Source organism: Dermacentor albipictus, unplaced genomic scaffold, assembly GCF_038994185.2.
Source record: "Dermacentor albipictus isolate Rhodes 1998 colony unplaced genomic scaffold, USDA_Dalb.pri_finalv2 scaffold_15, whole genome shotgun sequence".
In the NCBI taxonomy this organism is placed as follows: domain Eukaryota; kingdom Metazoa; phylum Arthropoda; class Arachnida; order Ixodida; family Ixodidae; genus Dermacentor; species Dermacentor albipictus.
In genome coordinates this window covers 12,638,046-12,654,840 of record NW_027225569.1, presented here as the reverse complement: position 1 = coordinate 12,654,840, position 16,795 = coordinate 12,638,046, and the positions used below count along the sequence as shown (strand labels likewise).

The 16,795-nt window shown below is 47.0% G+C and overlaps 1 protein-coding gene across 3 annotated transcripts in view; it reads left to right on the top strand.

Moving 5' to 3' along the window:
• Positions 1 to 3,010: 3,010 nt before the first annotated feature.
• The window catches only part of LOC135916415 (uncharacterized), an 88,502-nt gene continuing 74,717 nt past the window's right edge, over positions 3,011 to 16,795 (top strand). For all 3 annotated transcript variants that reach the window (XM_070528841.1, XM_065449760.2, XM_065449758.2), the window contains exons 1-5: positions 3,011 to 3,148; positions 7,601 to 7,767; positions 8,415 to 8,564; positions 11,070 to 11,366; positions 12,162 to 12,335. In XM_070528841.1, coding sequence (XP_070384942.1) covers positions 3,115 to 3,148; positions 7,601 to 7,767; positions 8,415 to 8,564; positions 11,070 to 11,366; positions 12,162 to 12,335 — 822 coding nt within the window. In that variant the 5' untranslated portion in view covers positions 3,011 to 3,114. The remainder of the gene's footprint in view (positions 3,149 to 7,600; positions 7,768 to 8,414; positions 8,565 to 11,069; positions 11,367 to 12,161; positions 12,336 to 16,795) is intronic.

Sequence of the window (16,795 nt, the reverse complement as noted above, 5' to 3'; positions counted from 1 at the left end):
TCTTGCAAGATGGGCTGGGTGGGAATCGAACCAGGGTCTCCGGAGTGTGAGACGGAGACGCTACCACTGAGCCACGAGTACGATGCTTCAAAGCGGTACAAAAGCGCCTCTAGTGAATGCGGTGTTGCCTTAGAAACGAGCTGTTTCTAAGGCTCAGGCGTGCGTCGCTTGCTCTGGCGCACATTTCGTTGCCGCGACGAACGCTGCGTTGCTCGACGCTCACCGCGTCCAATGCGGGGCGCGTAGTCGCTGAGCCGTAGCCCATTGTCTTACACCCCTTGGCGGGTCGACGGGAACGCTGTCGCGTTCCACTCCTGAAGGCGAAGCAGAGTAACGCATGAGTTGTTTCTTCGTCTAGCCGAACCAAATATAGCCAAGCAACAGCAGTTCACCAGGCTAAACAGTGGTTCAACAACTAAAATAAAGAAAGGCTAGTATGCTTCGCATCCTGGGCTTAACCTTAGCTAAGCCACAGCCATTTTTTTGTGCTCGGGCAGCCAACATCGACCTTAAAAAGCCGCTTGCTGCACTTTGTGCTGAATAAAAGCTAGAAGCCGTGGCGGCCATCGGGTGGATGAAAATCGAACCACTTCCGCAGAAAAAGTGCAGTATAGGTGCAGCATCAAAACAGATGGTTAATCTTAGTAATAACTGAACTGTAAAGCGTTGCTACTGAGTAAAATTAGCTTTGCTAATCTGGTTTTACGCTTTAATTAATGCTGTCGTGACGAACGGCGCATAGCAAAGGCCAATTCGAATCTTACTTATTTTTATTCATTTGAGATGCCACGCCCCTTAACTCCGCAATGAAATTATATACAGTCATGTAGGCCATTTAAATTTGAATCGAAACTGGAGACCTGAGCCCCGCCACGTTCTGACATTACCTCCACATTGCTATGCGAATATTTCATTACAGAATACAAAAGGTAGCCTGCAAACATAACCAGGTGTGCAAAATTAAGCCCTATTGCATGGTTACCCTGCTGTAACTGCTCCATTGGAAGGTCACGCCTTCACTGATTGGCTCAACACACAGAACGGAGTCTGGACAGAGCACACATGCGTTCCGCGCGTGCGTATCATGCACTGTTCCCCTCTGCCTTTATTTGTTGCCCCAAGGCGTGAAGAGGGAGAGGCCGGGGGGTAAGTACGTTGTCCACGGGCGTAATGGGCTGTATCCTTCGCCGAAGTTATTCAAAGTTTATTTGACATCACACGCACACAATATGTACATGACGTGATATAAGAAATATATCATTGAAGAATGGTTGGCCTGTGCACCAAAGAAGAAAAATAAATACATTAGCGCTTACATAGGTGATGAATACAAATAATTGAATATTTATTTCCTACACCAAAGTCAATATCTGGTTTCTGATTATACAAAGCAAGATACTACAATACGTTGTACAATAGGCGAATGCCGAAAGAAATAAACAATATGTCTCCATGAGATATAATCAAAATACACGCTGGAAAAAAATTAGTACGGGGTACAAACTGCGCAACAAAAGAAGAATTCCGTTTCACAAGTCGAGGACACATTGACCTACGAAGCAATGGCAATGCGTATATAATTCCGCCCTCGTAGTAGATTGTTTCTAGCCAGTCGACGTCGTGAATCGTTTCGACAGTGCATGCAACTAGTCAGCTTACACTTCTTACTTCTATCAGGGCACATTTCGGAGAGAGAGAGATATAGAAAAGGCGGGAAGGCCTAGGTGGGCCCACAACTGACCTGTGCAATCTACGCAGGGTGAACTGTGGTGGGACAAGTAGGAGCCAAGAAATGTACAACAGCAGGAACTGCGTGCGCTACTAGCACGGATTATATCGCACTTCAAGTATTTTCATAGCGCTGAAAAGATGGGACACGAGTACTGCGAAGACAGCAACCTGACACCAGGAGAGACGAAAAGCGCGTTTGTATTTTTGCAGTGATAAAAGAATCCTTAGGAAAAGAAAGACTCAGCGAGTACGTTTCCCTGTTTCTTCGGTACGTCGAATAGGTTTTGTGGCGGTATCTTCAAAAGAGAACTTTTCATTGCGCCTTCCCCTCGCTTTGCTGGTGCTGCTGTTCTGCCAAGTAGACAACCTGGACAACTGGCAGTGTGTCACGTGGTATGTGGAGGCACGGAAATCTAGCTGCTGTCTTTCTGAGTAAACAAGGGTCACTGGGTTTGCGTACGGTTGACAGCTTGGGGCATAACCACTGGGTAGGTGTCCAATGCTACGGCTTGAGAAAATGGGCATGTATCACTGGAAATGTGCCAATTCTTAGCCGATTGCGTAGAATGGGTGCGTACCACTGTGACACAAGACGCACGGAAGCTTTAGAAGTGCGTCGAACTTCTTTGTCGGTACACCACTGATCAACACTTATTCCTGAAATTAAACGAAAAGGATAAAGTAAGGAGTGTTATCGAACAATCACATGCAGATGATATGATCTCCATTCTCCAATTAAGAGAAACTGAAAAACGCAAACAGAAATGAATCTACTAAACCGAGACAGGGTAACAACCAAGTGGGAGAACAATATAGTAACAGTTTAGTCGGTGAAAATTACAAATGAGCTTTTCTATAGAACCGCATACATTCCTGCTCGATAGTCGAATCTTCCAAACGGTGACGTTGCTATAATATTTAAGGACAGTCCAAAGTGGCGCAGAGTAATTTCCAATGCACTCCCTCTCAAGGACGAGAAGCGCCTACAAACCAGCAAAAGATGGTTGTATCGAATTGGTTACAAAGAGACATGAGGAAAAGAGTGCCAAACAGCGACATCTGTGAATCTAAAAATTTATTAATGTACTGTGCACAGAAGTATATATACCCTGTGAAAAAGAAGTAGGAGATTAGACACAATTCCTTCATTTTTTGCATTTCTTCATTTTTTTCTTACATTCTCTAAGTTAATCTTCCGATTCCCCAATGTAGGTATGTGCCATTCGTACAGAGGATCATCATCATCCTCTTAATCGTCGTCATCGTCATCCCGTGCACTCGCGGGGTCGTGCGTGACCTTCTACATCTACCTTCAGCGCCTCGTTCTGCGGACTCCGTAGTCTTTCTCTCGCGTTTAGTCGTGGACCACGACAACGTGTCTTCATGGACGAAGAAAATCGACCACGCAGGGAGGAAGGTAAGCAACTCACTGTGCAAGGCGTTTGGTAGAACGCCTTCAGACACGAATTTCACGATCGACTGTCGATGAATGTGCCTCACTTAAATAATATGCTTTTAAGGCAATGCAGGCTCTCCCAAGTGACGTCAAAGCAGTAGGATAACTTCCGAATAGTGTTTACCTGAGCTCGTTGGTTTCACATAGCACAATTGGTTTCCAGCAGAACGTTCTGACACGGAGAGGAAGAGACGACGACACACGCCGACACACGCTGGTCACAACGTTCTGCTCGAAACCAATTGTGCTGTAGGGTAACGCTTTCTGTCAATGGCCATGCACGTTGTGAATTGACCATGCACTCCATCATAGTACGCCTGGTGTCTTGATAGGCTTGTAGCAGGAGGCATGCACCTTAAGAGGAGCGGTGAATTTTCTTACGCGAAATCGTAGAATGTGCGACTGATAAGTGTTTTCTCCGCACCATATATGATGACGCTGCTTCTGGCATGCGACGTTTAGGCCCTCGTTGCCCCTGTCGATGTCGACGATGGCACTTTTGATCGCGATCGAGGCCAACGAGGATGAAACTTCTGACCGCAACTTAATCCTTTCCTGAAGCTCGCACAAGGGAGCTTACGGGGCTCACAAACTTCACTCGCTTTCGGTTTGAACGATATTTAAATGTGTGCGCGTGACGGGGGTTTTGTTATTGGCTGCTGTAGCCTTGCGGGACACGTCCATTGGTATCGCTTTGAGCGATGCGGCGTGCTGTCGAAAATGGGCGTCGCCTTGTTTCCTCACGGTGAACCGTTACATCATGTGGTTCTAATTAACCGCCGGCTCGTGTTACCACCACCGACCAAAAGACAAAACAGAATATAGCTAGGTCTAACGCACTCGCGGTTCAAGATTATCCGCACTTCGTGAGTCCGTGTCTCTTTAATGACGCGTCTCGCTGCCGTAAGTTTTGCCTCACGGTGAGCCGTTCTGACATCCACCGGCCGGTAGCAGCTGTTTCCGCCTCCGACTAAGAGGCATGCGGATTATAGCCGGTTTTCTACACAAATTGCTATAGTGGGACCTCTGGCTCAGCATTCAGTCAGTCAGCAATATAAATGACGTTTAGTGCATATATACTTGTCCAATATTCGTGCTTCGGACTTCAGAAGCTCTTGTGCCTTTGTTTGTTATGCGTGATCTGCCGTATCATATACTGGCACAAATGATGAAGCAACCCATTGTTTTTCGAAACGCATATGCCACATGCATAATCACAGGTGATTATGGCATTTGAAAGGGAAAATTTTGTTCCAAATGATCACTATGCGAACTAACAACGCCGTTCGAAGCCACATAAAGTCGATAGGGAAATGCACGCCGATGAATCTCGTGCTATCTCAGCCTCCTTGCTTGCAGCTCTCCTACACACCATATCGCTAGATTTCCTTCTAGTGTTTCTTTAGAGCGCAGCTCTTAGGCGCCCGTTCCTGCGGCGAGCGCCGGCGTTGTCCCTCGTAACGGAGTGAACGAGCGCAGCGAAGAGTGAAAGCGAACGCGGAGCGCAGCGGCAGATGAAAGACGCCGATAGCGAGGAGAGCGCGAGCCGGAAATCGGAGGAGGCGGGTATGGTGAAAGCGTGAGAAGAAAAGGATAGTGCTGCGCAAGGCGGATTTTGCGGAGACGAAAGCTACGAGATGGCGCCAGGGTAGCGCGCTTCGTCTGTATGGAAACAAAGCGCTGCTCGAGCGGAGGTCTGCCTTCGGTGGTTGCCGTGTATCGCGCCCACGCTAAAGGCTAAACCCCACGAGCGCCATTCTGCGCGCGACAGCGACGAGCGATGGCTTCGAGCGACGAATCAGGCCGTCGCTTGAACAGATCGCTAGGTCTTGTCGCGCGATCGCTCGGTTCTGCAAACCTAGTATTCGTCGCTCGCCGCCCGGTGCTATTAGCGACTAGTCAATAGCAGGCCACCGGAACGGGATGTATATCAGTGACGTACTACTGGTTTGCGCGCGTACGCGCTTCACAGCATACAAACGGAATGAGCAGAACAAGCGAACTACCGAATTTTTATATGTAAACGAAAAAGGAACCTACTGCTGGACCGTAAGAAATACTTTATGTTGCTTTGTGCAGCCAAACAAATCAACCTAGATTAATGTAACGAGTGCAACGCCAGGTTTGGCGCTAACTCAATCCCCTCATACCGGTAACACTGGAGAGCCATCGCGCGAAGCGGTGGCTTCCTTGGAGCTTGACTTCTGGGCGACGAGCGAACGCGACAGCCATCTCCATCGCGTCGCTTGTCACTGTCGCGCAAAAAATCGCTTGCATCGGGTTTATACTTATAGCTCCCTGATGATTCGAAAGTAGTGGCACCCTCCTCCCCACGGCACTTTCCTCCGTTATTCTCCTCGCCCGCCAGTCTCGCGCGCTGCACACGGCACGTTTTTTCTCCTGAGCTCCTGCGGACGGACCGCAGCATTCTATGGAGGCGTGTTATTTTGGGCCAGTTGCGCGCCCCACTGGTGCTGAAAATTTGGAGATATGCTGATAACAGTATGGATAATGCTGAAGGCAACGTTTATTAGGAGATTGGTTTTTTCGTAAAGGCGTATGAACGGGGCATGCTGATGTAAAAGGAGGTTTGTGAGTTCTATACTCCAGAGTTTTTTTCTGCCACATGTTGAGATGATTTACTTTGTTCGTCTGATCTAGCATTGCTTGTGAGACATCCCTCTGGTTGTGGCTTATTAAGCGAAAGCCTTATATCTGTTTCAAGGTCGTCTTGTGAGGTATAGAAAATACCACGTCACAAAAGAAAGGCCGGAAGAGAAACCAGAGTGTCCAGCAGTATATATCAGATGATTACTCAGTAGCAAAGGTAATAATGATCGATTAGTGATTGTATTAAGATAGAGTAACATGTATTAGGGAGGATTATTGTGTATGAAGGTGGATTAAGGTGCTTGCATAAGGAGGGTCAATGTAGATAAAGGGGGATGAAGGTGGATTAAGTTGAAATACGTCACAATGCTCAGGTTTCTTGCCTGTATAATATTATCGGCATTACTACATAATGACCACAATCATTATTGATTGCTGAACATGCGTAATCAAAGCGCATTGATGCATTGATTTCGGCTCGTGTTAAACCAATGGCAAAAGTTTCCCGACCGAAAAAAAACAGCAGAAAGTTGTTTTAAAACATTCGCTAATAAAGCGAACATTCCTTCCCTCCACCTAGATGTCACTATCAACAGCAAGCGTGCTCGATCATGTGAACACCGTGTGCACATTGCTTGTAACCGTGAGAAAACCAGATAAGTAAAATAAGTTATCGCCTAACAGACGCCAATGCGAAAGCCTAGTAAAGCGTACTGTAATTCACCTTAAGTCACCTCCATCAACTCTAATTCAGCTAAATATTCTCTAATCCATCTTAATCCACATTAATCCACTTTAATCCTCCTTCGTCAATCCGAATTCACCTTAATTCACACTAATCGATCTTAATCCTCCTTCACCGCATTAATCCTCCCTAATCCTCCTTAATGCGCCTTTTTCCTTGTTCATGCCACCTTAAAGCTGCCTTATACACCGTAATCATCATTAATTCTCTTAGACCACCCTAAACGCCCCTAATCCACCTTAATCCACCCTAATACTTCTTTCTCCACGGCCCTCACTTCCTAAGGGGCGTGGAGAAACCGAGGAGGTTGCGCGGCGGTTGCAGAATTCATAGAGTGGCGGTACTTTCAAATTATCAAGGGACTTTAGCCCATCCGTCACCGGCGCACTGCCTCGCGCGATCTCCCAATAACCGAGGCTGTCGGGCCATACTTCACTCGGTTTATAACGCGCCGCACCAGATTCTCCGCGCCGGCAAATATATCGCGAAATGAAGACACGTCTTTAGCTGCGCTGCAATTTCGCATAAGGGAGTACCGTAATCATCTATGAATATGTCATCCGATGAATACCTAAAATGTGGGCAAATTAATAAAAGAATCAAATAAGCACTTCATACGAGTCTAATGCAAAAATGAAATCGTTACGGATCGGCGGCGGATGCTGGTAGCGACTGGCTGGCCTTTATTTTATTTTCTTTTAGCGATATACGCTAGATGTCTATTTTTTTCGTTTCTTTTTTTTTCTCACGCGGAAGTTAGAGAAACAGTTTATGCAAGGTATACAAGTGCATCGCGCCACATATGCCCTTTCTAAAGAAAAATTAAGATACAGCTGATATTTTAAAACAATCAGCGTAAGAGCCTAGAGAAACTGTTTAGGTTATAAAAAATCCTATATTGTAGACCTGCCGTAACGGCTGCCTCCAAGGACGCCGCAGCAATGGAAATTTTGTCTCACCTGCACTCAAATTTCGCGTTAAGAATTACCTAAGTCAGGGATGAATGTTCTGTTGACAACTCCGTTTAATGCCAACTACTTCGCTGGCTGTACGCGCAGGCTATCCCCGTGGCCCGGAGTCGGAAGTGCTTCGTCATCAATCCACGTACTCGCTGCAGGCACCATCCGTGGCGGCGGGTGGAGAGCGCCTGCGCTGTCGACGACTGTGGCCTCTTGGCGTCTTCATGCCGCTCTTCCTGCTGCCGCTGTTCTTCTTTGGGGCCAAAGTGCGTCACCAAGCCGCTGGTTCGAGAGCGTTTGCCCCGCTCGGGTTTCCTTGCGCGCGTCGTGCTAGGCAGCTGAATGTGTATTTGACGTCAAATCGGCAGCAGGACATCGAAGCAGAGGGACGTATACGAGTGCACTGTACTGGGCCGCATCCAGACGGGCTTTTCTTTCGTGAAGATGAAGATAAGATTGACCTGCTGTTTTCTATAGTAATATATTCGCTATTATGATTAGACAGAACCTGTTCATGAACGATGCTTGAGTTATATGATCTCCTCTGTGAATACAAACGCAGCGCCCATCTTCACGAAGAGTATTTACGGTAGAACATTTGCCAACAGCAGATCTACCACCCTGTCGTAATGGTGTATACGTATTATTAACGAAGGCAGCCAACCAATTTCAAATTACACTTGGAGACAATAACGTGTGCGATTTCGGGTCCTGTTTCTCGGACTATTAAAAACAAGTTTTGTTCTTTTTTTTGTAAACTCCAATAAAATTAGTACCCTCTACATCCTCGATACCGCACACCAAATGAAGGAAAATAAGCGAGAGGAAACGATATTGAGATTATCCGGTATCCTGCAACGGCTAGTTGTCCTGTGATGGGGTAAGGCAGTCGAAAATCTTCGAAAACTTGCAGTACGGTGGCTGCCTGTACTGCCTGCTGCTCCCGCTGATTCTGTGCGCCTTCAGCGTGGTGCCCAAGCCAGCTACCGCGCTCGTACACCTGGTCACCGTACCGCTTCTGGGACTGCTGGAACCGGAGCTCATCGCCGGCCAGTACCTAGGCGTGCGTATATACTTACATGCTCTATGTTCAAGCACGCGAGCGCGCGTGTTTGCGTCGGTATGCCAGCTAGCAAGTGTATGTGCGGGGTGGCAGAGGTGTTGGAATCCTGAATCTCTACCAAATGCGGATGTACAATTTGCCATGACGACATGGTACACGAATAAAAGCTACATGTGGTTTCGACCAATCAGGAACGCGATCACGCGAACACGGGCGCGCCCAAGCGCCCCGTGTGTACCCTTTACATGAAAGCACCACCTCCTCAAACTCTTGCTATCTTGCGCACCTTGCCGAGGACACCTGATTTGTTCGGCGCTAAACGCAGGAAACGTGTATATCGCCAGCCTGTGAGCACCCGCTTACAATGCTGACTACTTTACTGAGAACTGCCACCTGTCGCCTATAGTGGAGTCTATTAGGCCACATCCTCCCTCATTTCTCTATCATCTTTCACTTCCCACTCCCTCTCCCCTGACAACGCTTCGCCATACTCCCTCGCGACTGCAGAGTCAAGCGCCTTTCCTTTCTTGAGATCACTATCATCACTATTACCGTGTAAAAAAAAGCGCGTTGTCAGCGCTGCCGAACACTCAGTGCTGTTCTTTGTTTCTCCTGCAGCAAATTTTGTTTCCGTAAAATCACTGCGTACATCCTGTCGCCGAGGTCCGCCCAGAGGTGATCGTTATCTATCTGCTCCCTTATCTCAGAGCGACGCGATCACAGGCATCAGTTGCCAGCAATATCAAACCGGGTCTCAACTCGCCACGTTAGGTTCATTTATAGTGAAGCTAACCTTGCCTGCCGTGGAGGGAGTGCCTGTGAACATCGTCGATACGCCCGCGCTGGTGGGCCAAAGACCATTGAACATTATTGCTCGCTTTATTTTTTTTTCTTTCATTGGAGACCCAATCCATTCTTTGTAGAAAATGCATGCGGTTTGTCACAATAACGTTACCTGCTGAAGCAGTGTCGGCTATGTTAACGCCACGCAGATAAGGAGACAGCTTCTTCGGGTATCCCAGATGATACGTTCAGCCAGATTCACGAAATAGGACCCATTATGCACAAACACACCTTTGACACAGCATAAGGAGTGGTCCTACAGGGGGTATTATAGCAATTTGCCGTCGCGCCTCATTTGTAGCAACCCATAGCAGCCCGTGTGAAGAGTGGCGAGAAAGAGAAAGAGTTAAAGAAAGCGGTCAGAGTTGGCAAACAAGTACAGGACCTTATGAAGTGGAACTGCATGAAGGAACAACAACAACCACAACCATGAAGGATTATAAAAAGGAAAAGCAAGAATCCACGACAGGATATTCGAACGATAGCACAAAGGTAATATATCGATATCTGAGGCTCGAGCTAGACCACTACCTGAGAGCAAATACATAGATAATGAAGACGGTATTTGCCGCTAATATGCTGCATCAAAAGTCCGAAGACGACTCGACACATATTAATGAAACTACAAGCTACGCAGCCAACCAGGAACATAGGGAACTTCCACATTTGGCACAAGTGCTGGGTTCGAAGCTAACGGGGACGTTAAGCGCGATGTAAATAAGATGCTCTTGGAGTATATTGGTGAAATAACGCAGGGAAGAGATGGGCCACAGTCGCTGTTTAATGTATTGCTAACAGTACAATATAGAGATAGATGTTTTAATTAACAGATAGAGTAGAAAGTAGATGGGCAAAATGCTACACCACAATATATTTGTTGAAACATGAATGTACTCCATTTCAGACATCACATGCAACGCTGTGAAAACTAGAGATATGTTTTGTAGTTGCTGCGTTCGCGCTTGTATGTAACTCCGTATATTCAGACCGCAATTCTGCGAACATCTTTATAAAGAGGCTCAGTATTGAGCGAAAAATGTTGCACTCCTTAGAAACAGAGGAACTGTTGTATACGACTGCTAATGCGTTGTTTTAGATAAGTTTGGTTTGCATTGGTTTTCTTTTCGGGCTTTTTATTTGAAGCCCGCCGCGGCAGCGTCACGAGCATGCTCGCGCGAACATAGGCCGTTTTGGTCCACAGCGAAACGTTGACGGAAAGTGCGGAGTGACACATTTTCCTGGCCGAACTTCTTGCGCAGCTTCCACAGCGTTGCACCTGATCTCTTAAATGGAGTGCAGCTCAAGAAGGCTAGGTGACTATTTGTCAGCGCCCTGTTTCGAAAAGGACGCCCATAGAAACCATCATTCGTATGGGAATGGGGAACGAGGTGCTAAAACTCGCTTTGATCACGTAAGCTCCGAAAAGCGACGCCGCAAAAAATTCAGTGCCCTGCCACTCTGTGAAGAAGGATGATTAGTGAAGCTGTGTATGTGGGTCCCTTGATGGCGAACTGCACCTCCGCCGCGGGTCGGCCCGCGATTGCCATATCTTCGGGATCGGCCAACGCATGGTGTGTTCTATGCTTACGACACGAAAATTCCCTTAGACTGTAGGGGTCTACAGCTTCGCTTGAAAACTGACGCGGCCATCGCGCTCTTCAGCTGGAGGTCCTGACCGTGGCTGTGCTGCTGTTCGTGGTCGCGGTGCTGGACGCGTGGAGCGAGCTGGTGCGCAACACGGCCCAGCTGCTGTGCGCGCGCTGGGGCCTCCGCCGTGGTCCGCTGTTCGCCGCCGCGTGCGCCTGCTCGTTCGTGATCGCGTGGCTCTTCTCGGGCGCCGTGGCCTCGGTGATCGTGCTGTACTTCGTGGACCGCGTGCTGTACGCCATTCGCAAGGAGAAGATGGACCAGCCATCGGACGGCTTACTGACCGCCATCCACCAGTTCACCTCGCAGCAGGTCGAAGATTAGATAGATAGATAGATAGATAGATAGATAGATAGATAGATAGATAGATAGATAGATAGATAGATAGATAGATAGATAGATAGATAGATAGATAGATAGATAGATAGATGGATGGATAGATAGATAGATAGATAGATAGATAGATAGATAGATAGATAGATAGATAGATAGATAGATAGATAGATAGATAGATAGATAGATAGATAGATAGATATCATTATTTGCTCCTGAGTAGAACGGTTTATGTCGCAAGCTACCAGCCCTTATTTTAAGCACAAACCCCCACGAAACGTATTTCTGTCAGCGCGTTCATTAAGAGCTGCATAAGATGAACGCGCTCTATGCGCGCCTAAGTATCTTCCTCGACAGATTCGCCCTTCGTGCATATTAGGGTATGTTGCGAATGCTACGCTACTCTCAGACAGCGAAAACGCGTGTCTAACTTGGCTAGTTAGTTCATTCCTCGCATATTGTAGCAGAAGAAATTAAGGGACATGGAGAGAGAAGGAGCGACTAGAGGATGCAGCTGTGATCTCAGACGGCGATGCTGAATAAAATGAATGCTTCGGGGATATTATTGCATTGCTAAAAAAATAGACTTGACACTCCAACTTTTAGTCGGCAATCTAACTTTTTATTTATGTAATACGTCGACGATTTCCGCGAAAGTCATTTGGTCAGCCACTTGTGCGTCTTTTTGCGCTCTCTGTAGCGCTTCCCTAGCAATTCTAGAGCCTGTCCGAGAATTGGAACCCTCTTCTTCGTTCTCGTCGCGTGCTCCGGCAGGATTCGAGCGGTTCCTTGCGGTCGGCACCCGTGGGGGAGGACAAGGCACTCTTCGACCGGCTCGCGCAAGTCGTGCTCACCATGAAGAAGCCCGAGCGCCGGAAGGCGCGTGTGAGGAAGCTCGGCGCAGCGAAGAGCATTCCCGTGACCCCTGCAACCCTGGCCGCTCCACAGGTTCTCACTTATTTATTTATTTATTTATTTATTTATTTATTTAGTGAGTGAGTGAGTGAGTGAGTGAGTGAGTGAGTGAGTGAGTGAGTGAGTGAGTGAGTGAGTGAGTGAGTGAGTGAGTGAGTGAGTGAGCGAGCGACCGAGCGAGTATGAGTTCAACTGGATACTGTACCATTTCATACGTAGCAGACAACAGTACGAATACGAGAGAGAGTTCTTTCACACTGCTTGCCATCGCGATAAAAAATAGGGCGTCCTTTATGAAATAAAAATATATAAATGTGCGTCACGCAGTACAGCATACGATTTGGGGCCATGGTTTTTTTTATGCCACAAGGTCTCACGTTATGATTACATGGGAGGCGTCCGAGCTCTGCACTTGTTTACCGACCAACCAGCGGAGGGATATGTTTCTGCGACCAGCGGCCACAGCGCACTGCTCATGCTCGTGATCAATATATAGTACGTGATTCGGCGTAAACTTACGTCCACAACATGTAGATTCGATATATGCAGTAATTATTCCGTGGACATGTATGTATGTATGCATGCATGCATGTATGTATGTATGTATGTATGTATGTATGTATGTATGTATGTATGTATGTATGTATGTATGTATGTATGTATGTATGTATGTATGTATGTATGTATGTATGTGGACATGTAAAAACGTCCGCATGTATGTGCGTGTGTCTAAGTATGTATGCATGTATGTATGTATGTATGTCCAGCAGTCCCCAGTCTGCAGCAGCTGTGAAGCAACTGACCACGGCGGCGCTCAGACCTGTGACGCAGCAGAGGGTGGTAAGAATCCCTGGGTCCGGACAGGCCGCCATTGGAACCTGAAGGGTGTGCAGAACAGAATAATATGCAGATAATCAATACCTTCTTCCGCAAGCGGGATAGACTAAATTAGACGTCGAGGAACCCGAATGGCGAGACTAGAAATAAAATAGACCTTATACTCTGCGCTAACCCTCGCATCATACCATATTTGGACGTGCTCGGCAAGGTGCGCTGCAGTGACCATAGGATGGTCCGAATTCAAATTATCGTAGACTTGAGGGAACGGATGAAACTGGTACATAAGAAGCCGATCAATGAGTTAGCGGTAAGAGGGATAATTGAGGAATTCCGGATCAAGCTACAGAACAGGTATTCGGCTTTAACTCAGTAAGATGACCTTAGTGTTGAAGCAATAAACGACAATCGAATAGGCATCATTGAGGAGTGTGCAATAGAAGTCGGTGGTAACTCCATCGGACAGGATATCAGTAAGCTATCGCAGGAGAAGAAAGATCTGATCAAGAAACGCCAATGTATGACAGCCTCTAACCCTACAGCTAGAATATAACTGACAGAACTTTCCAAGTTAATCAACAAGTGTAATATAACTGACATAAAGGAAATATAATATGGATAGAATTGAACATGCTCTCAGGAACGGAGGAAGCCAAAAAGCAGTGAAGAAGATACTAGGAATAGGCAAAATCAGATGTATGCTTTAAGAGACAAAGCCGACAATATTATTACTAATATGAATGAGGTAGTTCAAGTAGCTGAGGACTTCTATAGCGATTTATACAGTACAAGTGGCACCCACGACGTTAATGGAAGAGAAAATAGTCTAGAGTAATTTCAAATCCCACAAGTAACGGCGGAAGAATTAAAGAAGGCCTTGGGGAGCTATGCGAAGGGAGAAAGCAGCTGGAGAGGATCAGGCCACAGCAGATTTATTGAAGCATGGTGGGCATATTGTTCTAGAAATACTGGCCACCCTGTATGCGCAATTCCTCATGACTTCGAGATTACCGAAATCTTGGAAGAACGCTAACATAATCCTAATCCATAAGAAAGGGGGCGTCAAGGACTTGAAAAAATTGGAGGACGCTTAAGCTTCGCCTTCAAGAGTGGGACGCGACAGCGTTCCCGTCGACCCGCCATGGGGTATAAGACAATGCGCTACGGCACAGCAATCACTTACGATGCGCCCCGCATCGGACTTAGCGCCCACCTATCACGCGGTGAGCGTCGAGCAACGCAGCGTTGGGCGCGGCAACGAAACGTGCGCCTGAGCGAACGAAACGAACCAAAGAACTCGGTGTCTCGGAGGGGAAACGATCTACGCCAGCCAAACGTCGTGATCGGCACGGGCAGAGAGATAGATAGTAATCTAAACCGGAAGCACGGCGAAGCGTCGTCAGGGGAGAGGGAGTCCCGCGACGCGCCTGGCAGCGGTCCCAATGCGCGCGCGGCGCGCCTCCTGTCGGGGCAGCGCCGTACATTGAGAGGAGGGGGTCTTCTGTGTTTGCCGCAAGATGGCTCTGCGTGTGCGGAAAGCGCAGAAGAAATGCAGCGGAAACGCACTTCGCAACTCGTGTAATTGTGACTTCTGTACGTTACATGTTCATAATTACCGATATACACCGCAGTATAACTTTCCACGGCTCGTTTCGAAGGCAACACCGCATTCACTAGAGGCGCGTTTGCACCGCTTGGAAGCATCGAACTCGTGGCTGAGTGGTAGCGTCTCCGTCTCACACTCCGGAGACCTGGGTTCGATTCCCACCGGGCCAATCTTGGAAGTTGCTTTTTATTTATGAAGCGCCTGCCGTGATTTATCGCTCACGGTCAACGCCGCCGACGCCGACACCCGACGCCGACGACACCGGCTTTTCTGCGACACGAGCTCCTTAACGCTATCGCGTTAAAATTAGTGACCGATCAGCTTACTGTCCGTTGCCTACAAAGTATTTGCTAAGGAAAGCTTAACAGAATGAGGAACACCTTAGACTTCTGCCAACCAAAGGACCAGGCAGGATTCCGTAAAGGGTACTCAACAATAGACCATATTCACACTATCAATCAGGTGATAGAGAAATGTGCCGAATATAACCAACCCTTATATATAGCTTCCATTGACTGCGAGAAGGCATTTGATTCAGTCGAAACCTCAGCAGTCCTAGAGGCATTATGGAATAAGGGTGTGGACGAGCCGTATGTATAAATACTGAAAGATATCTATAGCGGCTCCACAGCCACCGTAGTCCTCCATAAGGAAAGCAACAAAATCCCAATAAAGAAAGCCGTCAGACAGGGAGATACGATCTCTCCAATGCTATTCACAGCGTGTTTACAGGAGGTGTTCAGAGACCTGGATTGGGAAGAATTGGGGATAAAAGTTAATGGAGAATACCTTATTAACTAGCGCTTCGCTGATGATATTGCCTTGCTTAGTAACTCAGGGGACCAATTGCAATGCATGCTCACTGACCTGGAGAGGCAGAGCAGAAGAGAGGGTTGAAAAATTAATCTGCAGACAACTAAAGTAATGTTAAACAGTCTCGGAAGAGAACAGCAGTTTACGATAGGTAGTGAGGCACTGGAAGTGGTAAGATAATACATCTACATAGGGCAGGTAGGGACCGCGGATCCGGATCATGAGACTGAAATAATCGGAAGAATAAGAATGGGCTGGGGTTTGTTTGGAAGGTATTCTCAGATCATGAACAGCACGTTGTCATTATCCCTCAAGAGAAAAGTGTATAACAGCTGTGTCTTACCAGATCTCACGTACGGGGCAGAAACCTGGAGGCTTACGAAAAGGGTTCTATTTAAATTGCGGACGACGCAAGGAGCTATGGAAAGAAGAATGATGGGTGTAACGTTAAGTGATAAGAAAAGAGCAGATTTGGTGACGGAAAAACGCGAGGTAATGACATCTTAGTTGAAATCAAGAAAAAGAAATGGGCACGGGTTGGACATGTGATGAGGAGGGAAGATAACCAATGGCCATTAAGGGTTACGGACTGGATTCCAAGAGAAGGGAAGCCTAGCAGCGGGCGGCAGAAAGTTACGTTGGCGCATGAGATTAAGAAATTTGCAGGGACAACAGGACCACCATTAGTACATGACTGGGGCTCTTGGAAAAGTATAGGAGAGGCCTTTGCTCAGCAGTGGGTGTAACCAGGCTGATGATGTATGTATGTATGTATGTATGTATGTATGTATGTATGTATGTATGTATGTATGTATGTATGTATGTATGTATGTATGTATGTATGTATGTACGCTCAGTACGGAGAAACAAGTGAGACTTCTACGATCGGACTACTTGGCTAGCTTCCACACCATCTCCAGCTGTGCACGATAGGACCGTGAAGATCAACACTAAACCAATTTAAAGGGATCAAGTATTCTTTCGGAAAGGCGCACTAAGTTGCCAGTTTACTAGAAAGTATTTCTAGAACACTAGAATACTAGAACATTTTTTTTCTCATTCGTGTTGGAATTCTAGCGCCAGTATACGCTATTGCAACATGCATCTTGGATTTGAGAGTATTTTCGAGTTTTTGGGCTGGTAGTGGCGCAATAAGAAATAATCGGAGCTCCTAAGTTCATTTATTTTCCCCTTAGTTGTCGACACTGTAGCCTCATGCAGGTGACATCAACATTCA